The 25,430-nt window shown below is 33.1% G+C and overlaps 2 protein-coding genes across 3 annotated transcripts in view; one reads left to right on the top strand and one right to left on the bottom strand.

Annotated features, from left to right (window-relative positions):
* Positions 1-25,430, bottom strand: part of LOC134847739 (uncharacterized) — a 569,481-nt gene that overhangs the window by 280,620 nt on the left and 263,431 nt on the right. The gene's annotated exons all lie outside the window — the stretch shown is intronic.
* LOC134856898 (uncharacterized) lies at positions 1,661-3,014 on the top strand. Its single transcript, XM_063873192.1, has 3 exons — positions 1,661-1,915; positions 2,249-2,422; positions 2,678-3,014. The coding sequence occupies exons 1-3, from the start codon at positions 1,744-1,746 to the stop codon at positions 2,863-2,865; spliced, it is 534 nt and encodes a 177-aa protein (XP_063729262.1). The 5' UTR covers positions 1,661-1,743; the 3' UTR covers positions 2,866-3,014.

Below are 25,430 nucleotides of genomic sequence, written 5' to 3'. Positions count from 1 at the left end.
GCACTCATTCTGGCCAGTCATCTGGTGTACATTGTCTCGCTTCTGCTGGTAGTGGTGTCTGTTCTGGAGGTGGGACTGAAGAAGACACCGGCTAACATCTCTGTCCTTATACTTTCTATCATTGGGTGTAAGTGGGCTATATTAAAAATGACCTTGCTTTTGAAAAATATTTCTCTCACAAGAGGGAAAGAACTATGACCTGTGGAGTTTGTAGTTCATATCCATTCTTTCATTTAGCCTTCTACTTAAAAGCCAAAAAAAAATCAGCCTCAAAATATTGTCGTTTCAGTTGTCTTTCTGATGACCGGCATGGCTCTGGTCACAGATGTAGCAGCGGGCACTCTGGACAGTGACTCAACTGCGAAACTGGACTGGTCCTTCATCATGTCCTGGATAGGGGCTGGGTTCGGATTCCTGCAAGTGATCGAATGCCTGGGCTTGGTTTTCGTCGGAGAAAAGGACTATGATGACTAGATTCTTTCTTTAGAACACGCGGTGTTTCAGATATAATACACCAAATAACACAGAAAATGTCTGTCAAACCTACTTCATCGGCAGCTTTCTCAGTAACTGGCCAAATATTCAATTCCACAATTTTTTGCTTAAGCATTCTTTAAAAATATCGCTTAGATTTATTTAATTTAACTGACTGTAGCTTACATTTAGTTTGAATGATCGCATTTTAAGTTTTTCCATAAATTAGTAGCAAATTTTATCATCATAATCCAATTCTGCAGATTTTAAATTGTTTTCTGTTGATCTTTAACTGATACAAAAGATGAATTCAGTTAATCTAAGTGCAGTAGTTTTACAGCGCCTTGCAGGGGCGGATCTAGGATTTTCTCGAGGGATGGGGGGCGGATTTCAAAAAAAAACTTTCGAAAATTTTGTCGACCTTTTGATTTTTCGAGCTCTCTCAAATCACTAAAAACACCCTGTTTTGGTCAAATTTTGCGCGCCGCAGGCAAAATTTTCAAAAAACAGTGCAAAAGTAGCTTTTTTTCGGCGCGCTTCCACCTCAAAACTAGTATAAATTGCCGCAAAAAAATGGCTGTCTCAAAATAGTACAAAAGGGTACAAAAAAAACTTTTTTAAAATAAAATTGAAAAGTTTGGAGTCTTGTTCAAGAAGTCTTGTTCAAAAAGATTTTTTTTTTGCAAGTTTTTATCCGATTACAACGAATGCCATACAAACAAGAGACGTAAATACCTAGCTAATTTTGAAATCCTGCATAGATTTATGATTTTTTCGACCAAGAAATGAGCTGTTTACCCAGACTGGTAATAAATTATTTTTTTCCCATAAATATGATGAAAATATTTTGGTGTTTTGTATTTTCCGTTAAGTTTCCAGTTATGATTGCAATTAAACTCTTTTCAAGTCCAAAATTACCTCACCATCAGCAAATGAACGCTTATTTTGTTTTGCCAACGTGTCCAAAACGAAGTAAGATGTCAATTTAGCGAACTGTCTTAAAATTAGGTCTGAATAAAACACCTGCTACAATTGAATGATCTTATCTCCAATCCTTTCTGAAGTCAATTTCTTTATAATAAACGTTTTTAACTGAAAAAAACGTTCGCCGAAAGAAATACAGAGAAAAAATTTGCTTTGCCAAACTCCAAAAAAACTAAGCAAAAAAAAATTTAAAAAATTTTGACAAAATTATTTATAGAAACAATTAAAGCATCTTTCTAACAAAAGTTTCAAAAGTTAAAGTTTTAAAACGTACAATTTCAAAACATGCCTGGAGGACAGAGTCGAAAAATGCTTCTGGTGAAAGTGGGACTCTTCAGCGTTGTGTGTCTGGGATTTTCTCTCATGGTCCATGGCAACCACATGGTGGACACTTCTACATCCCACTATGGCATCTGGGAGTACTGTTTGGAGAGTGCCTCCTCCTGCACTGAAATTGGTAAGTGACGGGACGTGAAAAAATCCTTAGGTTGAAAATAAAATTATGTAGTCAAAAGTTATGTAAGAATTAAAAAAAGGGTACATTTTTTAAAAAAATTTAGCTTTTACTCAGAAGTTAGATATGTGATTGAAAAATGTGACAAGGCGATCAGAATGTCATGTTTCAGAGACAAGCAAGCTTTTTTCCAATCACGTTTTTTTTTCCTGTCTTTTTTTACAGACTAGTTCAGAAAAGATTCTGATCAATGTACTAAGGTACTGAAACTTTGCAACAAGAACAGACCTTTCCTTTTGAGTTCATCGTGGCGTCAATAATTTTCCTGGTCTCCAGATACTGTGATGCACAACAGACAGCAGAGGGAGATCAATGCTGCCCGCTTCTTTCTCCTCGCCAGTCACCTGGTCTGTCTAGCCCTTCTGCTGGTTGTCTCTCTGGCTATATTCGGAGTGGGGATGAAGAAGAAAGTGGCAAACATCATTCTAGTCACACTATCCACCATTTCATGTGAGTGATAACACGATCTATCTTGGGGCCTGAGACCAATTTTGAAACAACCATGGCAGAAAGCTTCAGCTGATGCTAATATATTTGAGACAAAAACTTATATCGCAATGAAAGGGCTTGTCATAATTTCTGAGATACTGTAATCTTAAAAACTTAGATACGCAATTAGATAACCCTTTTTGCTCAATTTTTTGGACGCTAGTTCAAACTGGAATTTTAATTTCAATCGAAAATATATTTTTTTCTGTTTTCCAGTCCTGTTTCTGTTGATTGGAATGTCTTTGGCCACAAACGTCGTCTCCGAGACCCTTGATGACACTACCAGTTCTAAAGTGGACTGGTCATTCGTAATGCCCTGGATCGGAGCTGGCTTCGGATTCCTCCAATTCGTCGAGATTATCATGGTTGCGATGCTCGGAACCAAGGACCTCGAAGAGTTTTGAGGGAGTTTTAACAAACTAACCTTTCCATCGATTACTGGTTTCATTCATCTGAGACCATTGAATAAACTGTGGAAAAGCTTCTCCAATACAATAACACCCATCGGCATTTTTATATGCAGATGATTGAAATAAATCAACGACCAGTTCAATCATTTTTTGCTTTATCATGATCTAGTTCTGGCACGTCAATGTAACCAAATTAGCCGAAAAGTCCTAAACTTGGCCCCATGATGCCTATTCAGTAGAAACAAGAAAATTCGGGCTGGTGTGTTAGTAGGACAGAACATTCCGTACTTCCATTCGATTATGAAGAAAATCTTTCATCGCTTTGCTAGCTCAAAATCACAAAAAATGGGTTTCACTTTTCAATCTTTGTCCTACAATTGTCTAAAAAACAAAAACTCTAAGCTGGATTTTTTCTGGGCACCAACTTCAAAAAATCAATCAATTCACGACTGAATAAGCTGTAGTTTGATACATGACTTGACCTCAGGTGAAGATTATTCGTGGAACCTGATTTTGCGTAGAAAAAGTTACGAATTTTGAAAAAAAATCCACTGACCACCTTATTGGTGCAAGCAAACTTCGGTCTTGGATGCTTTCGCTCGATTTCAAGTACTTCAAGGAAAACAAAAAAAAACAAAAAGAATAGCCGGTTGGGGTGCAAGCGGCGAAGAATGTTACGACCACAAGAGAACTCAAAAATAACAGAAATCATTGAAAAATTTAAAAATTAAGAACTTAGTTTTCATTTTTACTGGTCAATTTTTTTGGTCCAGCTTTCCAGTTTTCACGATTCCAAAATAAAACCTCCAAAGATCTTGTTCAGTTCTTAATAAATAATATCGGATCTAAAATGTTTTAAATTAACCAGGAAAATCTAATTTAAATGATTATATTCTACTAAACGCCCAGTGGAAAAACAAATTTTTCTTAGCACGTTTTTTTGAAGAGTCTCTCTTTAAATTAATGCTAAAAATATTGAAACCATTTTTTAGCTATAATTAGAAATTTTTTGCCGATATCTGCTGATACATTTCAGTAAGTTGGGTTGTGTCTCGATGTATTTTTTGCGCAGTTCACTAAATATTCACTGCATTTTGTGTTGACGATTTTCATACACTGCTGATTTAACATCACCGGATAAAATGAATAAAAATTTGATATTTTCGAAATTTTTTCTTTGAAATTGGGCTACTTTTGGACATTCAACAAGGAGAACAAAAATTGCGTTGAATTTTACCAAAACATAAAAGTCTGAGCTGTAATTACATCTTTTGGACCAAGTTAACGTACTCCCCCCTAAATATGTTTAGGGGGGAGGATGTTAACTTGGTTCTAAATTGGGAATTTTCAGCCAATCAGAATCGAGCATTTTACATGCAGCGCTTAGCAAAATTAATTTAATTTAAGCGCTGGGGTGGAGGATCTTAACTTGGTCTATGAGGGGGGAAGATGTTAACTTGATCCCATCTTTTAAACGGATAATTTAGTTTGGGTCAATTTGAAGCAAAATTTTAGTCTCAGCTGATGCAAAAAAGGTCACAAAACCTAAAACAGACCTGTTTTGGTATTTAAAATTGAAGCAAAGGGTTTGACCCGTTCAGGGGTGTAGTTTTGTGTCAAATTTTTAGTTTTGTGTCAAAGATAAATTGCACTCAAAGCACTCAAGTGAAAATCAAAGCACTTTCTGTTCTCATATTTTTTTGTATTGTCTGAAGTAAGCCAAATTTAAGGGAACAAATTTGAAAACGATTCGTAAAACAGTTTTTTTTTCACAACAGCATGTAATTTTTTTTACTTTCGAGATGGAATATTTATTTTCGGTTTCAATTTTTCTACTGACAAACTAAATTTTGACTGTTTTCAGTTACACCTTAGCATGTTGAGGTTTAGTTTGTAAAAACAATAAATTACCAAAGCAAACGACTACCCAAAAAATGGTAGCCTAAATTTTTATTTAAACAAATATATATTGTAATTGATTTTAAGCAAATATACCCAAATCTAAAAATTGGCAAGAATTGGAACTGCTGGGTACCATACAAATATTCAATATGTCAAACAACCGAAGAACCACAAAATGTTGCAAACATCCAAAAAACAGCTTTACTAGGCAAACATCTGAATTTTTCTACCAGCGCAAAGATCCGATTTCTACCAATCAATTAGAAAACAATGTATTGGCCGAAGTGACAGTGACCTCCGCAGTCGCGTCACCATGTTGCGAGCTTGCCAGCTGAAGGTAGCTTTTTATATAAAAATTAGAGTCTGTTATCGGAGACGCGCGCGTCATTTTATTACATAATTAGGAGATGATTTCGCATGTTTGACATATTGGATGCTTACCCTAGAACCGGAAGTGTTTTTATTTTGCACGAGCTCTCGTTAATTGACAAGAGTTGGCCGATAGTTCAAGAAAACAAACCACAGCAAGCACAAACATTTCATCACCTTTTTGTAGAAGTTGGAGCTATTAGCCTGATCAGAATTTTGTCTGTCTAAAAGTGAATATTAAAAATCATTTTAAGAACTTCGCGGATATATGAGTCTTGGTCGTATTTCGCGTTGTTTTCACACTTTAAACATTCTAATTTTAAACCATTTTTGAGCCAAAATCTTCCAGATTGCCGAAATATGTTAAGACTGACAAAAAAGATAAAATGTTTAATTTCGACCACATTGATTGGAGAAAGAAACTTTGAATTTGAGCATCTTTCACTCTGGCGTGTAATCACGCACCAAAAAAAAGTAATTTAAAAAGGAATGATATACCACAGTGAGGTACTTACAGTCGCAATTTGATCGGGACTGCAAAAAAAATGGATCTTCGAAATTATTTTTGCAGTATTAAAAAATCTGCTCGTAACTTCTGCTTGTTAGACAGGCAAATCTTCTCTTCAATGAGTCGATTGAAACAAAACAGAACAGCAAAAAGTAAAGTATTCTGCGCTATTTGTAAAGTAATAGTTTTTTCTTTCTTTTTTTTTAGTGTTTCTACAAACCGTAAATATTCTCATTAATTGCGTGCAATTACTTCATAATTGGTACAATTACTAAAACTATAAGAAAAATCGAGTTGGTTGAAGCTGCTTTTGGTAACGCTATAGTGGAATCAGCTATCATTCTGTTTTCTGAAATTTTTGCATAATTATTGTTCCGACTTTTGAAGAAAGTGACAGAAAATTTGCTTGGGGTGGTTTTTTTATATCTACCGACAAATTTTGACTTTTAACAAGCAATTTTGATTTTTTTATAATCAATTAAAGAGATACTGCTATCGTCAGCTCAAATTTAAAAAAATATTTCACTTGGGACCGTACTTTTTAGAACTATGAGGAATTAAAGATGGCCATTTTGACCAACTTGAAACAATTAACGAGCTTGATAATTCGTGCTATTAAAGCGTAGCGGAGATTTAGTCTGTATAAGAAATCGTTTCAAATTGGATTGAGGCATGCTCTTTACTCTAGTTTTGCAATGCAAATTATATCACTTTTTTCTTTACATAGCGTGTGGGGTGATTATATAAAAAATATTTAAAACAAATTTTTGAAGTTTTTTTTTTTCATTTTCTTTTTTTGAATTTCATCATTTTTTATTTTAAATTACTCCGTAGAAATTAAAAGCAGTCAGAATCTTCAGGGTTTTGCTCTGATACGAGCAATTTTGTTGTTTCGCTTTTCGATGAAAGTGACGGAATATTTTAGCGCGGGGTGGTTTTTTTTGTCTTGACAAATTCTGACTCAGGATCTAGGAAGCATTGGTTTTTTATTCTACATGCATAAGCCGAAAGTTTAAAAAGACACTTCAAAAATAATCTCTTTTTTTGAAAAAAATGAGGTTTTAAAAAATGAAGATATGGCCAATTTGGTAAAGTAGACGCGCGATATCTTTCGCGCTCATAAAGCGTACGCAGAGGGTTAATCCCTCTTATAAATGATTCCAAAATGTTTGAAACAGGCTCTTTGACATAAACTCTATGTTTCTAGAAAATAAATCTATCAGTTTGCACTTTATATGGCGTGTGGCAGGATGAGTTTTAAAAATATCTCAAAAAAACTTTACAAAATAATTTCAGCGAGCACTGCTCCATAGACCTCAAAAAGCAGTCAAAAAATTCATGTTTTTGCCTTGATACGAACATATTTGTTGCATTAAGAATGCAAAAAATTTCACTTTCTTGCTTGAAGCATACCGATCTAGAACTTTTGCATTAGGATGAAAAAGTGCTGTGTAAATATCACATTACGTGACATTTCACAATGAAAGAAACACAGAAAAGGTTCTAAAAGTTGTAAGTTCTGCCTGCACCATCTATTTGAAAAAAACAATTAGGGAATTGGCTCGATTAAAGATTCGAAGCAACATAGATACAACTACGCTGCAGTAACAAAAGTTCTAATGCAATCTTCTTGAAAAATTTTTCCAGAACATTTGTTTTCGAACGAAGAAAAAATTTGGTTATTACTCTAATTAAGGCTTCCTCTGTTTGAACAAAAGAGATGCAAACAAGGTGAATAAATCATGAAAAAGTTTTTTTTATAAGGAATTTAAAAACAATGAAGGCGAAATAAAGGAAAACATTTAGTATCAAAAACTTTTCACCATAAAGGATATAATACCTCATTTTTGGTTCACCAAAATCAAAACCTCAACTACCAATAAATGAACTGCTTAAACTATACAATAAAATTAGTGTTTTTATTGGAAATTGGTCGTGCATGTCTTGCAAGTCAGCCCTGGTTGCAATTTATTACTTTTTTATTCGATTACAAAAAACTGGAAATGTAAGCTTCTGGTCACGAAAATTTAAATACACCAAATGTTTTTTTTCTAGAAATGTTTGGATCTACAATGCAGACCTCAACTTATTTAAGTTCGGAACATGTCCACTCTGGTCAAATTTTGCGATGGTTTTCTTAGGATTGCGAAAAAATAGGGAAAATAGTGGGGAAAATTTTGATTTCCATTTCTGGCCGTGGAAATTTGGGCGTGCAATTTTTGTTCATGAATCTCCTCAATCTTAAAAGCTTAAAAAGGCTCCTGTTTTATTTTCAATTTCTATAATGGGCAACAATATGCAGAACTCAACAAGGTTAGCCGGTTGCTGTGCAAAAAACACAGAATGTTCCGAGCATATTCTGTATAAGGAAAACGAAAATAAGTTTTTTTTTCAGGTTTTTTTTTCAAATTACTGTTGTTTTTTGAGCAATCTAAGATTCTTCAATAATCAGAGTAAAATAGCCAAGTCAGGTAACGGTTCTTGTTGAAAAATGACAGAAAAAAAAACTAACAATTAAAACTAATTTTTTAAAAACTTTTCTCTGCAATTTATTTTGAATTTGTGATTTTTTTTTGTTCAAAAAGGGCGCTGAAAAATTTTGAAACAATAGAATTACAGGATTAAATTTATGGCTTAGTTTTTTAAATAAGCCTGCTCGATTGCTTAACTTGCTCAAAATTAGACTAAGACTCATAAAGTTCAAACCGGTTTGTCTCAACACTGGGACTTTTCAATTTTTTTTAAAATATTTTAAAGTCATTCCAATCACGACTGAAAAATTTCAATGCGTTATATCACTCGTTTCATTGCGTGGTATTATTTGTGGTACCTGATTTTGCGAGGAAAACAAAAAAAAAACGAGAAAAGTAAAAGACGCGAATGCAAAGTTCCTCCCAATTTTCAATGGTCGGAACAACAATCATATTGGGCAAAGATCATGAAACCTATCATAGATTTTTTGATTTAAACAAAAAAATGGTCTCAGAAATTATGAAATTATGAGGGTTGTTGGTTTTTCCAAAAATTGCGGTGTTTTATAAGAGATGCCATTGCCGAAGAAAAGAAGAAGGACGATATAGATCCTATCACTCAAAAAAATTAGGCTGTTTTTCAACTAATGTCAAAAATTGAATTTTTCTATGAAAAAATTACTTAATTATTGAAAAATGGTGAAACCTTAGAATAAATTGAATAATATTTTCATAGAAAGGTTCAAGTTTTGACATTATCCAAAAAGCAGCCAAAAGTTTTGAACAAAATGATCTATCTCGTCCTTTTTCTTTTCTTCCTCCTAAAAATTTTCGTTTTTTGTTTCTTGCCACCCATTGGCTCAAATCATATCTCAAGATTGGTTACAGATAGCTGAGATGTATCAAGTGATTCAATTAATTCAATTCATTCTGTTTTATTTTGTCCAGCTTGGGTCATATTTTAGAAAAACGAACCGAGCTTGTAGAAAAGTAAAAAGAAAAGAGAATGATATTGATATTCGTCTGTACTAAAACTACACATGCGCAAAAATTTTGCATAATTATGAACGGGAAAGCGCACTCAAAAACCTCGTGTCCTTCTCGAGCGTTTTTCGTACGAGAAACGCAGATCGGCAAGTTTCGTAGATCGCCAAGGTGAATTCAACTCTTTTACCATCCGTTCCTAACCGTGTTTTATAATTTATAAACTATTACAAACTGTTATAAAAATTAAATGCACATATCTTTACAAAAAAATTATCACAGGTGAAAAATCTTTTCAAATTTAAGCTCAAGACAACAATAGCTTTTGAATGATATATATAAAAAATTCCGTCAAAAATGGCAAATGGCTAGTTAAAAATGGCTAGAAATTTGTCTGAAAAAAAAAACCTACCCGAGCACAAATATTCCGTTACTTTTGTTACAAAAATCGGAACTATAAACTCATATCTGATATCATTTCTATTCTAACTCAGAATGGGATGAATTGCCCCAAAAACCAAAGCATGAGGTGTTCATATGTTAATAGTTAATCGCTGTTATACCCTAAAGTTAAAGAATTCATAATCACAAAAATAGCATGCAAAATTTTTGTTAAATTCAAAACTTTTCGGGTGGAAAAGTCATAGTTTAGGTATAGCCGCTGAATTCGTCTAAAAATTTTGTTACTAGATACGCAAAAGATAAGGAATGAAATGCTGCAAAAGAAAAATGAACGGTTTTTTTTACACTAAAGCCACTAGCAGTTCATAGCCCCCCTAATAAGGAATTCACCTTGCGGAGGGCTATAAATTGTATGCTGTTGGCGTTCTAGGAAAGAGCCAAAAAACCCGCTTTTTTGTTGTCATCATCGCCCATCCCCCTTCCCAGTTGTACATTATGTTGAGTATAAGTTGTTCATGCTCGACCGTTTGAAATTTAATCATGTGAATTACTGATCGTATCTGAACAAAAATTTACCTTAATACATAACCTTGAGGAGCGACCCCTTGCATCGTGTATATGGTGTTTATGTGATGCGAGTGGAAAAGAGAAATAGTGATCATCTAAAAGATTTTGATCACTTAAAAATGACTCCCTTTATCACACATTAACACCTGATAACTAAGTAACCAGTAAATTTACTCGGTGGGATTGCTCCTAAAGAATCAATATACCTACAAAGAAAAAATCTGAAACGCAAAACGCATGTCGACATTTTCTAAACATGGAACGACAGAGAAAAAATTCAAATGTAAAACTTTACAGATGCGGGAAAATAGAAAAAGCGCAATACGAAAAATCATTTAAGAAACAGATGACGTAACAAAAAAGTGAAACAAAAAAAAACAAGATATGCAACCAAACTAAATAACTATACTGTTTGAAAAATATAGCACCAACAAATATTTCGATCAAAAATGGCAGCAGGTAAAAGACTCCATTAATGTCAGAAATCAGCCGGGCTAATGGTAATCACTCTGGCTCTTTTTCAGTTCCAAGCCCCCCACCACCTTTGCTTTTTCCTGAGTTTTGTTTTCCAACGTGCCTTTTAAAATGATATAAATCTATTCATGAAACATGCCAGAATAAACAAAAAAAAACAGATTTGATCCAGCAAATTGAAATATGATAACAAACATGGGTACAGGGGGCATGGATACTCGAAAAGAGCCTTCACGGCAAAAAAAAATATTTCACACATGGGTGAATCTAGGATTTTTTTACGACTTTTTTAAAATTCTGCCATATTGATTTTCCCAGCTCTCCTAAAGCACTAAAAAGACGCTGTTTTGTCCAAACTTTCTGTGCCGCAGGCAAATTGAAAAAACAGGTCAAAAAAGCCATTTTTGGGCATTTTTTGGAAAAGTTTGACGCGTTTTTTTGGCGCGCGCTCCCCCTCAAAGTTATTATAAATTGGCGCCAAAGGCGCCTTTTATAAAAATTTTATTGTCGGTCGGCCAAAAATGGATTTCTTAAAAAGTACCAAAGGGGGAAACCTTTGGGTCTGCAGGAGATTCGAATCCCTGAGAAAAGGTCGTCAGCCCCCCCCCCCCCTGATAAACTTTTATTTGAATTAAACCTTTTAAATTTTTGGTTGATCTTGATTTCAATTTTTTGGTGTCTAATTTTATCCCTGTCCAAAGACATCTCTTTCAGTATTTAGTGAAAATAATTAATGGTAATGAAACATTTTATGTTATGCGGATTGGGTAAACAATATTTATTACCAAGTCAACTACTTTTAAGTGAGAGAATACTCAGATATTTTTAATTGTTTAAACATGTTTCTTTTATATATTTTTGTACTGGCAATGCAAAAAAAAAACACGAAAACACTTGTTTTCTTAACAATTTCTACAATTTACAAAAGTTACATTTGTAAGAAGCAAGGCAAAAACTTGCCTTGCATATCATTTTTTTTGGTTAATTGTTGCTCTGATATTAACAATGGACCATAGGATGATTTGGGAAAAGGTTCAGTTCTCGAAGAGAAAACGGTTTTCAGAAAACGTTTATAGGTCGATCACATGTGTTTTGTTCGAAAATTCTCTCCTGGAACGCAAAATGTAGACAAAAAAATTCGGCCGCGGATTATGTAGGCTGGTTTGAGGTATATATGCTATTTCAGATTGTTTTAAATGTCTTTAACCAAAAAAACAACCTCTTTGTTTCCGGAGTGGGCTTTTCCCTCAAAATTATTATATATTGGCGACGGAAGCCCCTAAAAAAGCGTCGATGATCGGCAAAAATTAGACTTTGTTAAAGTTGTGCCAAAAGTGCTGGTTACTCTACGTGTTCTGAGGTTGTGAAATTTGTGATGACCAAGGGTCTCTCCCCACCCTAAATTTGGTGTCTTAGATCAGGGATCCTGGATTAAGTAAAAGATTCGCAGGAACCTTTAAACTCAACCGGTAAATTTGTGAAATTAATTCAACTGGATGCTAATTTGTATAAATGTTGTTGCAGAGTTTGAGGAGAGAATAAAAAAATTGGACGATGTCATTAAATCCATTTACACCACTCACTCGCGACTTCACTCTGTGCTGTTCACGGTGCAAAACGAAATCACTATTCTGAGTCTGGACCTCGAGAAACTGATTCGGACTCTGCCTAAGACAGAGTTGGAAGATCGCACACGTAGCAGATACGGAGAAGAACTAAAAGATTTCTTAGAATACCGGAAACGGTTGACAAAATTAATGGAAAGACGTAAAAAGCTACTCCCACTCGTGTCTTATTACCGCAACAGAATGGACACTGAAACCAGACACTTACCTCATCAATGGCCCGCTATAATAAAACCAACCGATAGAGTTCTGAACTCATGTTACGAGTACTTGAGTCAAGTTGAAGCTTTGAGAGATATTGTGAGTCAAGTTAGAGCCCTGCGGGACACCCGGTCAGCCCGGACTGGTTTCCCCGAGGTACACCCTAGATTCCAAGCTCGCGAAGGACATTATACTGGAAGGATTTGTAACTCGAGAATGTTTGAGAGGGTCGATGACCCAGCTGAAAAACACGAAAGGGCTTCTACAGAAGGTTATCTTCTCAGGTACTTATTTCAATGATTTTTACAAACAAATTTAAAATGATTTCCAAATTAACAAGAGAAGCTCATTGCTCCATTCCACCTCAGTTATCACACCAATGGTATTTTACATGGACTAGAAAAATTATTTATTTCCAAGATTCTCGTTGTCCAAGATTCTCGTTCTTTTTCCGGTCAAAATCTATTCAACGGCTTAGCGCTGAAATTTTACCCGAATAGCAAATTTCAGTGTTCAATTAGCCTCAATTCAGCGTTGGAAATTTCGAAAATTAGCGATGAATTAACGATGGTCTAGCAATGAAATAAGGATTAATTTATCGTTTATTCATCAACGTTTGAAATAAACGCAATCATTCATTAAAACGTTATTATAACTAGATTAGCAAATTTTCATCGCCGCTTATTACATTTTGGGGCTTTTTTCGAAAGGGTTTCGTAATTTTTTTGAATTGAATAGTTCACGCCGAAAACAAGACTGATATTAGCTTGTTGCAGTACAGTATGTTTGACCAGAAATTTTTTTTTTAAAGTTAAGCATGAGCGTTTAAGTCAAGGTTGGACATTTTTTAGTTTTTCATAATCTATTTTGCCCTCTGCATATTCTGTGCATCAGTTGGATTTTTTTCTAGATTGGAAAATGACAGGTTCACTAAAAATCCTTTGGACTTACCCGAGTGAGCTTCACTTAGCTTTAGGTATGCAGTTTTATTAAATGCATATATTAAATCAAAAAAATATATGTATCAACCAAAATAATTTTTTATCTATCAAAAGGAAAAAAAAAGTAAAATCAATTATGAAAATTAAAAAAAAAAATTGAAACTGAAAAAGAGTTTCCAGAGTTTTTGTAATCAGTTTAAAACAAGTATTTATAACAAATTGTAATTCTGATAAATTATCTCTATAAAATACTTAGAACTAACCAATCATGATCCATGACAAACACTCACAAAAAATTCTAAGGCTGAAACTGTTTACAGTTTCAGCCAGAGAAGAAAAAATTTAACTTAGCAAACGGTTGCTCTTCCTAAGTTTTATTTCCAGACTCTAAGCCTCACAATATTACCAGTATAATGTAGTTCTATTGAAACTAGGAGAAATAAGAGTAAGATTAGGATTCGTATTAGAATAAGAAATTGCACGAACCTATCCGGCCGAAAATCTGATTGCGGGAAGCGTTTTAACTTATCCAAAATCACTCTATGAGAAAACCATCCGTACTTTGACTCATCTTGTGCAACCAAAAAAGTCTTGAACAGACCTCTACTAATTTAGACTTAGCAACACAAAAAACTTAAGCAAACAAGATCAAAAACGCCAAACTAAATGATGAACCAAATTAATCATACAATTAGCTTATTTCCACGTTTCAATGAAGCTAATCAAAACAAATGAATATTAGGCTGACACCAGGTTACAATCACAACGACAAACCGAGCCTCTACATTGTGAAAAGAAGTAAAAGACTCGAACGACTGTTTCTCTACAAAACCATTTAGGCAGTACATTTTCACTCATTGATATAACTCACAATAAATGAGCAGTAAGATTCACTTCAAAGTTATATATCCCACAATATATCATTGAAAATTATAATGTCAGTCAACTAAAATCTTACTATCTACCTCAAAACTTGAATAGCTGCAGTAATTTTCGAAAACTTCATAATTTTCATATTTATTGAATTTTTAAAAAATACAACAAATATTTAGTTTAAATTATTTTAGAATAAAGTTAAAAAATCAAAAAACACTCTTCAATTCTGGGGAATTTTTTTTCCTTTTATTGATCTTTTTCAAGTAAAACACACATAAATAATTTCAAAAAAACTAATCTGATTCAAATCTAAATTTTGAGCTTTTCTTAAAATATTTTACTGTAATTGACTCTTTGTCAGATCCTTGTTTAAATTTAACTTAAATTATATCCGTAATCAGATCATCAAGGCTTTCCCTGGATCTTTAAATCGTTAATCTAAACTGAGAACCTAAAAGATTAATCCATAACATAATCTTCTATCACCTAAATGTTTGATCATCAAGGCTTTGCTCGGATCAATAGAAATTTGCAAGGGCAACAATCAGACTAGAACTTATTCTCTTTTCAAGTTTTTAGATTCAATTCTAGAAATATTCTCTGACAATGAAAAATTGAAAACAATTAAAATTGATCTGCAAAGAATTCTAGCATGGCTTATACTAGATTAGTTGCAAAATAATCTAGATCTCAATTCACAGGCAAGAAAAAAATTTAGACCTCAAAATGACGACAAAATCGTATTAGCAGAAGAAACAGATTAAAAATGGGACATGGAATGGTCTCAACATTTATTTTCAACATACTAAACGATATCTTTAGTGCAGCAATCGCAACTATCTCAATAAATAGAGGTTACTTAGGAGTAACTCCATTAACAACTGATACCGCACCTTTAAATTATGACACTATATTTAATTAAAAAACTTTCAACAATTTTCTGAAAGCAATTTTAATAACTACAAAAAAAAATTTGAACGGGAATACAAACCGAACATAACAAAATATCCAAACACCATCACATTTGCAAATGGCGAATAGTTGAAACACCACCTACAACAACACAACAAATTACTTCATCTATTCATCCAACAAAAATAAAATTCATTTCAACCAAAAGCATTACAATCAACAGTCAAATCATCAGTCATACCAAAACACTCGCAAATGGATTAGCCAACATGTAGACCATTAACCAAAAAAAACGCCGAACTAACAAACCAAAATATACAAACAATAAGAACTTAGCAAACCAAAATTATGATTTTTTCACGAACAGTTATATCAACAGTCCTTTGAAAAAACCACTTGTTTTTTACACAAAACCAACCTCAAGAACATAATTATGTTCAACAGGTACCAAAAAATGAAATACCCCAATCTGTATATTTTAAAGATCAAAGAAAAACTCCGACAGATCGTACTGAAAACTATACAATTTTTCAACAAAATAAAAAACAATTCATCAGAAAATAGCTCGACCAAGAACAATATGATAGTAATTAACGAAAAAATGACCGGAATGATTAAAATCAAGCAGATGCTAAATTTCAACCAGATATTTTTGAACCTTACATGAATCTACAAAGACCCTGAGAAACAGAACAATAGTTCTCTAAACGATATTCCACAACTAGAAAAAAACATACAATGTTAATACCAAAATAATACTCAAGGTTACAAACCCGATTCAATGAGAAAAAAAAATCGACTACTTTTTTTTACAACAACAAGAAATAACCAAATCTCAACTTAAAAAATTTCCACACATACCAAAAACAGCAGATTCACTCCAAATGACAAGGAATCTATACCCTGTATGGGTAGATCATCTGTAACATCTAATAAATCCCGTGTGGTGTTTACAGGAACTAATCCTGAGTTTTTGGTGGAAGATTATTTAAACGCTGTTAGAGCAAATTTAATAAAGAACATTGGTCCGGACCTATAACTACACCACTTCATCAAAATTCCGTCCATAGACGCACATCATTAATACAAACTAAACTTGACAGCGCAGCTCAAAAAATATTTTCAGTCCTTTCCATAATAATAAAATCTGACTGGAATTGATTCACACAAAAATTTTCCAAAATGTTTGATTCAAAATGAAAGAACAAACAACATCAAAAATTTTTTGTAATGAAGTCGCAGATTTCCAAACGAAACTATAAAAGAACTTGCTGTACGCATAGAAACTCCGGTAAGAAAAAAATAATTTTCAATACACATGACTAAAAAAACACATAAATGACACAAATTCTTATGATGACCTTAACACCACAATTGACTATAAGAAAAATGACTATAAAAAAAGAACATCAGACCACCTTCAAACCATGAATCAGATGTTGATTTCAACAACTATGTAGAGAAACCACACAAGCAGAATTTACAATGAAACTAGAGTAAACAGAAATTTTAAAATTAGAATAAGTAAACAGTATCCAAACAACAGTATCTAATATAAATGACATCCAAATCTCCAATAATGACTTAGCAAAAAAAAAATCACTCAAACTCTGACTAAATACAAAAATAATTCAATTTTCGAAACGAAATTTTTATTCAAAAAATGGTGCAACTATTGCCGTAGATACGTATATACAATTGCCGAATGTAGACAAAAACAAAAAGATAAATTAAATTGACCACCGAAATATGAAGAAACAATTATTTTTCTTTACCAAAACATGAAAAAGATCAAAATTTGCCAAACACTAGCATTCAAAGCACTTCCAGCTCAGGAAAACCACTTCATGTAGCTATAGTAATAGCAGACCACAATTACCATATTCAAAATACTTTCGCGGACGATCTCCAAATAGACGATATTCACTAAATTATTCATAAAAACAGATATAGCCGCTCAAACAGTCAAAATAACCAATATCAGAGACATTATACTCAATGATCAAAATCGATACTTGATCAAGAAACAATTCAAATAACAATCATAAAAATTATTCAAATAAATGTAATAGAACTTATTCTCATAATAGGGCTAGAAACAATTCCACTAACCGACCATATAAAATATCTTATAACTACAGATTACGAGATAACTCTGGATCTAGACATAATACCTATCAAAATTGCTCACGAAATTACTCCAAATCACCACAACGAAATAGTTCACAACATCCACATGAACATAGTCAAAATTATCAGAGTACTGCACCTAAATATCAACGACAAATGAAACAAGTACAAGCTACAGCTGAAACAAATCCAGACCCACCAGGAATAGAAAGTACTGTAACATTAGAAATTCAACCAAATCATGTACACTGTGGAAATAGAGATTATGAAAAAGAAACCAAAATCTCATTAGTTATTAACATGTTACGAACTGATCTTGAATTTGAAGTTCCATTGCAATCGAATTATTATCAAATTGAAAACCCTAACTGAAACCTAAATGAAGCAAACATGGATCAAAAACCCAAAAAGATTATATACTTCATATAGTCGAAAACCAAACAATTATATGATTAACATATATCAAAGTAAAACATCAAAAGCATCTCCACCTAAGAAAATTTTTAGACCGTTTCTTTTCCGTTAGAGAGCCCAATGACCAAACATTTTCAACCACCAGATCTTGAAATAGAATTTTTAGTCGATTCAGAAGTAGAACCAAATAATATTAATTATTATACATGGTAAAATCCAATTACCTTTATACCAACACAAGCAATTGAACAAAAAAACGTTTCTAAAGCCTTTGAAACAAATTTTTTATATAACAGATATACAATATAACATAATCGGAATGCCATTTAAAACAAAATATATACCAACAAAAACATCCTGAATATTAAATTACAAAAAAGATAAAAACACGAGAATAGAAAATACAATTTTAACTTTCATCCAAAGACTTAATAAGCAAACCCCATTTTTTTTTAACTTTTACCCTATTTATAACCAGCAACGAAACCATTAAACAGCTTTATCTGGTCACGCACATGATTTTTCAATTGACCAAGTTTATCATTATAACAATGATCAGAATATTCAATCTTTAGACATGTCCGATCATGAAATCATACCAATTCACAATTTCTTTAGTGTAAAAACATCATCCATAAAACATGCAAAAAATACAAATACAGACATAATTGCTTTACATTTATACAACAATTCTCCATACAAGATAGCATTTCCTATAGCACTGATAAGTTTTTGCGAAACAAACGCAACCTAATACCCCACTCAAGAATAAGCAAATAAAGTGAACAAGATTTTATATCAGTTAGATATTTTTTATCTACAATTCTGAACGAAGATTTATCTATTAAAAATATAACTAATACTTCAAAACGAAACACGGGATAATTTACAAAATTAACTTATTTTAAACCTACATTTACAATTTCAAAAAACACAACTAAACAACAAGAATTTTTGACAATGTTTTGTTTTCAACACTCTCAAATAAATCGAGAAGAATTTCAACAAATAGCAGTTTTATCATAGAAATACACCAAAGAATACGCAACATTGGAAATTTGATGTCGGAAAGGTACATTCAGTATTATACCTTCCACTGAAACCCGACGCAGTTCTTAAGAAACAACGCGCAAGTTAAGTTTCAAAACATTTACAAGTTAAAATAAATGGAGTTTTAGACATTCTTGAGCAGCCCGAAATTTTTTTGCCAGTAAATAGAAAACACCAATCTAATGGAAACACAATTATCAACCCAGTTATTATTCTCGCAAGAGTCGAATTCCTTAGACGCAAAAATATTAGACGCAATATATCTAAATTCCCTAATTGAAGAATCCTAATGCAATGGCCCATTGAACCAATACAAGTAATACTCACAAAAATAAACGTTTTTCATTAGACAATAGCTGACATAAAAAGTGCATATAATCAATTGCCACTGAATGAAAAATCACGCCGTTGAACACGCCACTTTTGATTGGCAACCAACATCATGAATTTAATAGGCTATTCTTTGGTATTTTCATAGAACCAGCAGTTTATCTGCTTTTATGAGTAAAATATTCCTACCACTTATTTTAAATAAAAGCTTTTATTTATATCTAGACATTGTTTTTATCCAATCACAAAAAAAAAACAACAAGAAAAGTTCACAGTTTTAGATACGTATCATCAAATCGTACCAGAGAAAACTTTAAAAAAGCTTCCGATAAATTACATTTTTTTCTAAACATGTTAAGTCCTTGGACAAATTTTTGAAAGAAAACCCTTAAATAACACCCTTAAAATCAAAAATTGATGAAAGCTCGAAACTTCAACCACCATAAAACAAAACAAAAAATCCCAGAACTCCCTTGAAACCTTTGAATGTTTAAAAAATTGTAGGCTAAATGTTTATAAAATGCAACTTTTTACCCAAACAGAACAATTTCGAACGGGCTCAAAATAGCAATTTAGAAAATCAAAAAGATTTTATTGAAACCAAAACACTCCCAACTGAAAAAGTATCGAATGTTCTCCCTGATCCCAATCAACAATTCTATGCCATGTGCGGCGCCTTGATTTATGGATTTGGCGCAGCACTTTTACAACAAGATCAAGGCTAAAAAAAAGAATTTAATATCAATCAGTAAACTCAAGACTTTTTGCACAAGCAGAGCTAATGCTCTCTACACTTATAGTAGAGTGTACGGCTATAATATATAGATATATGTATTTCAACAGAGTATGAATTTTTAATCCTAGGATCAAAACTTCCAATAGTTTTATTTACTGATCATAGGCTCAATATTTTCCTCTTTCCCTAGAAAGCAAACCTGAACTATAGAGTATATAGATTTAAAATAATTTTATTGAAATTTCCCAACCTAAAGGTAGTTTGGACAGCAGGTAAAATCTTGCCCTAACCGACACTCTTAGTCGCCATACAACACCAGACCTAAATACACGAAAAACAGCCGTAGAAAATACTCGAATTATAGATTTTTTTTCGCTGAAGACTAAGCATCACCACGATTGGAATGCAAATACGCAGTTAAAATAGATTCACACACTAAACAAATCATTAATTAATAACACTTCTTTATGATTTTGGTTTAATACAAAACCACACAGTCAAACCTTTTTCATACTCAACTTGGATAAAAAGCAGTTTACAATCAAAAACTTATAAGCAAATCCCGAAACCAAATAAAATTTTCCCACTAATAGAAAGGGAAGATTTAAACGATATAATAAATATAGCAGGATCACTTGATACAAATTAAAGCTATAAAGTTTACAAAAATTATGATTTAAAAGAGTGATTAGACAATATACCGCTATCATATCAAGAAGTTGAAAATATCTTCTTGCCCTGCGCAATGCACTCATCAACTGACCTACTTTGGAGTTATCAAAACCTTGACCTGACCCGTTTTTTGCCAAAAAAAACTTTGACATAAATATAAAACTAAACTAACAAAAGCCGATATCACTATTTTAGGAAAGAAGACATGCCCAGATATTTTCGAAAACGAAACAGCACCGCTATAAATGAAAAGAGCGACAATTTAGAATATCATAGTCCGAAATTAAAAACACCTTGTCTACTTTTATTTTTAGTTTTAATCGCATTTCATACGTCATACTCTTTAAAAACACAAGAAAATATGGGAGCAGAAAAAACATCACAATTTTACACATAGTTTTTACTTCCTAAATGCACCAATATGGACTAAAATACTCTTTTTTCACATTATTTTACATGTGAATTTTAAAAAATTTCCGGGACCAAAAACAAATAGCTGAAAGACAAGATGTTAAAGGACAAAGCTTATATTTCAATCACAGAATTTAATTTGACACAAAAGGCCCTATACACAGGACTACACATTTTAGAAAAAACCACAAAACAATAAAGATTCATCCCAAATGCACTTCCCCAGTCCAACTTCCCAATACAAAAATTTTTTCAGAAAAAACTCTTAAAAAACCAGCTAAAAAACAAAGAAAAAATCCTAAATTTCAAGAAAAAGTATACCACCTGAGTTTAAAAATCACAACTACGTCAATAATCTCGACTTAAAAATCAACCAAGAAAGGATTAAAAAGTTTCTATTCCTCAATCCAAAAATTGAAAGAAAGTAGAAATTCAACAACTTTCCACCAGATTCATACACTCCTACATTTTTGTCAGGACATTAATTTAAGTCTTTGATTGAAAAAGCATCAAAATAGAAATTTTTTAATGCTCTATCTTGAGATTTTTTCTTTCTATTTCTCAGAAATAAACATTAAAAATCAACAAATCATATCACTCGAAATCATTTCGTTCGTTTTTCAACACATCTGTTCTTTTTAGCCGATATAATTTTAACAGGAACTAGTTCTTTAACTCCAATTCGAAGACTTTGGGTCACAAATAAACAATTTCCTTGTATTGGACAACTTCAATAAAAGCATATCCAAGTTGCAACCCCATTCAATCAATCAATCTCAAAATGAACCATAATGGATACTTTTAGATCCCAACCGTTACCAAAAGCAAATTACAAAATTAGCCTACAAAAAAAACTTTAAGATCAACCAGCCTAACGACAACTCAACTCCCAAAAACCCATAATCATCTCATAAATAAAAACAAGAGTCCGAAACTTTATACACCAATCTCTAGACTTCGTCTCACACACAACACTTCATTACCAGCCCACTAACCCACTTGTCAAACATCATGGAACAACCCGACCACACTCAATAAAGTTCACTAAAACAAATTGAAAAAAAAAAATCAATTTTTGAAGGAGTTTTTCTTGGTTTTAATACGTTTTTCAACATTATTAGCTTTCTTTATCTTAAGTATTTACAAATGCGTTTAAAATGCAAAAATTGTCGTCGTACTAGCAATAGCTTTAATAATAACCTTTGTAAAAGATTTTTATTAGGACCAAAAATTTTTATTGACAAATTAATAAAAATAGGAAGTTACAAAATCAAAACTTCGGACCAAACACCGATTAAAGATTCCCCAACTATCAACTTAACTAAAAACCCCAGTCAACATCTAAGCCAGGTCAATCAATTCAACCCCATTCATCTGCTCGTATTTCTTATTTAGAAAATCCACACTTTTTTGGAGACAGACATGCAGCCTTATCAGAAGCATTGATACCAGCCATTCGCCTCGAACCCCTAAACGAACCACAGTACGAACGAACATATAACAATTACCCATCATTACCACAAGATCTAAACAGAATAGGAGAACGCAAAACCCAAATACCATCATAGACAGAAAAAAAATTCATCCACGACGAAAAAGAAACCTAACAACACCAAGAGTTCAATTCAACATGACTTCATCACCCACGTCAACACCCGTACATCTTTTAAACAACTCAATCTAAAGCAATCCCCCACCTACAAGTACAACATCTCAACACAATACTCCAAATATTTCATCAGATTACTTAGGTTCAACACCAACATCTGAGCAAATCAGAGAAAACCCGTTCAGACCCCCGCCTCAAGTAGATTCCCTCATCGGATGAACTATAAATCCACGCAAGACGAACGAGACCATGTAAGTGAACCAATAGAGGGTTTTCCATATACATCATTGTCATTACCTGAAACCCTGAAACACTACTTCTACCATCAACACTTTCGGTAACAGGTATAATATAATTAACTACTTCTACCACAAATTTTCCAAATCGATTAAACAATCAATGTGAAGAAAAAAAGCAACTAAACCCCTCCGCTTAGAGTAGAGTTCATTCGTAGCACCACCTCTACTATTTGCATCATATCGATGGTAGCCGCCTCCATAATTGGGCATTGAATAGACTATAATATAGACACGATATTCATAAAAACATTCAAGAACATAATGTTAAAATACTCTCCCAACAAGGTCTAAAATTGAAATGATTCTAAAATTGAACAACTTACTATTTAACTCATTACCTTTACCTTCACCAGAGATAACTGTACACTCATGCCCCTCTCCATTGATATGCCCAGAGCGTATTTATAAATATGATAGATACACTAGAAAAGACAATAAATTATATGAATTTCTATAATCATTTTTCAGGACTGTCGTATACATGTATTTTTCAAATCCCGTGTTCATAAACAATCTTGTCACCACAGTTAATCTTGAATCCACAAATCATAATAATCCCTCACCAAGATTAGGACTCCAAGATCTCCTCGTAACTCATTATGATTGCGAAGATCGCCAACAAAAAGCACTACACAAAAACGCAAGTAAACAGGTTACATAATCCAAATCTGAACCACATGAAATAGAATCAACCAACGTAATTGCAACACTATTTTCCAAAGCTCGCGCAACAAGTCTTACTGGTTAAAAATCAAAGGAAAATTTTTGGAAAGAAAACACATTGTTCTCAACTTTTAAATGGAAACAAAATAAGACACGACCATGAATCTTATTTCCAAATTAATTTCGCAAAATTATCATATCTTGACCCAGAAGACTGTAAAAATGAATTAAAACGATTAAAGTTCACAATAAATAAATAAAATATTTTAAAAAAAATAGAAAATTTTTATGTTTTTCCCCAACCAAGCATAACTTGAACAATATCAAGGCCATATACGGCTTGATGGAGAACTCCCAGATCACGGTGCAAAAGGAAGATTAATATATAATTTAAACAATTAAAACTGAATACATCATATCGGAATAATAACCCATCAAAGTGTAAAGCAAACACAAAAAAATTCCGGATACCAAGAAATAATGTTTTTTGATTGGAAAATTCTATTCAAAAAAGTACAATTAACTCGTGACTTAAAAGATGACTCAAAACTTTATCAAGGAATTTGCTTTCCTAGTAAAAAAAGATCAAAGCTGTTGCTACCCCACCCCTGGCACACAGGCAAAATTTGGTTTTTCCGATATCTATAGACAAGTCTACAGTTGATATTTTAAAAACATAAAAAATTACATATTTCTAAACGGGGAAAAATACCGCTCTGAAAACATTTCACCAATCAAAGTTTTCTTAAGTTTTATTCACATAAAAGTTGACTTGTCAGCTTTTTAGGGATGGCCATGTTACATCTTAGAAAGATTAATATGTTATACGTAAGGTTTAAATTTATAGGACTTTCATTCTGACTAGTTACAGGCATCTATAACACATGCAGGAAAAACACACAAGTATTTGACAAATATGCGTAGCCAGAAAGTAATTCGCCGGAATTTTTGACATTTTCTCTACATCAATTAATGAAATCAATCTTGATGCTTAAACTACTGAATACAAAAAAAAATCTTAAGAAAACCAAACACACAAAACACTGCACAAGACAAGACAACTACTACAGCCACGGCTCCAACACGTTTACACAATTAATCACATCAGCCTCCTTTACAAATCATAACACAAAAATAGAGAAGTATACTTTCCCCAGCACAACGCATACACCAAATTCAAGAAATTCAACGAAGCCCATATCACACTCATTTCAAGCACAAAACACTGATGACACATTCAAACAAATATTCGAACAGCCCAAAAAGTTTCCGCTCATAATAATCAACTTTTTAGCCCACGATGAGCCGAAAAATTGGATTCCTCATTCGTTCCCTTTCCTATCCCTCCAACTTTCACAGAAGCGACTCTCTTCTCCAAATCTCAGACCTCACTTCTTCCCCCAACCCGTTTTTCGCCCCAGTTTTCCATCTAACTCACCACACAAAGAATCTGACGACTCAGCCCAAGCAGTATTTAACACTAAATCCCATTTAATTGACCCCGCGTTAGACAAAACCGACGAAATTTTGGATTCCGTGCTCAGTCCCACTATTTTTTAGCAACGAGCTTTCCAACCCATAACTCCCCCTACCCCTATTGTAAATTTCATTTCAAATTCTTCTTAAGCTTCACACACCCACCCTCGCTCCACTTTCCAGTAATGCACCGGATACACCTAGTTCAATAACTGATAACCAGCACGAGCATGACCTAGACAACTTCAATACTAACCAACAGCAAATACATAACACAAACAGTCTATTTACAGTTCGCCCATTAACTAACTCCACTTCAACAACTTCCAAATCATCCACATCATCTAACCAAAATGCCCCACCAGTGCACAACGTGTCTTTATGAGGCGCAAACACTCCAACAATGCACCCCAATTCTTTATAAACCGACCAACATCATTCCACTCCCTAAAAAGCTTTCACCGCCGTCACATTGATACAACATCATTTTTAGTAAAAAAAACCTTCCCTTCATCCCCCAGTACACTTATAAAAACA

The sequence above is a fragment of the Symsagittifera roscoffensis genome, chromosome 1 (genome assembly GCF_963678635.1).
Source record: "Symsagittifera roscoffensis chromosome 1, txSymRosc1.1, whole genome shotgun sequence".
NCBI lineage: Eukaryota > Metazoa > Xenacoelomorpha > Acoela > Convolutidae > Symsagittifera > Symsagittifera roscoffensis.
This window is presented reverse-complemented; position numbering and strand designations above follow the sequence as displayed.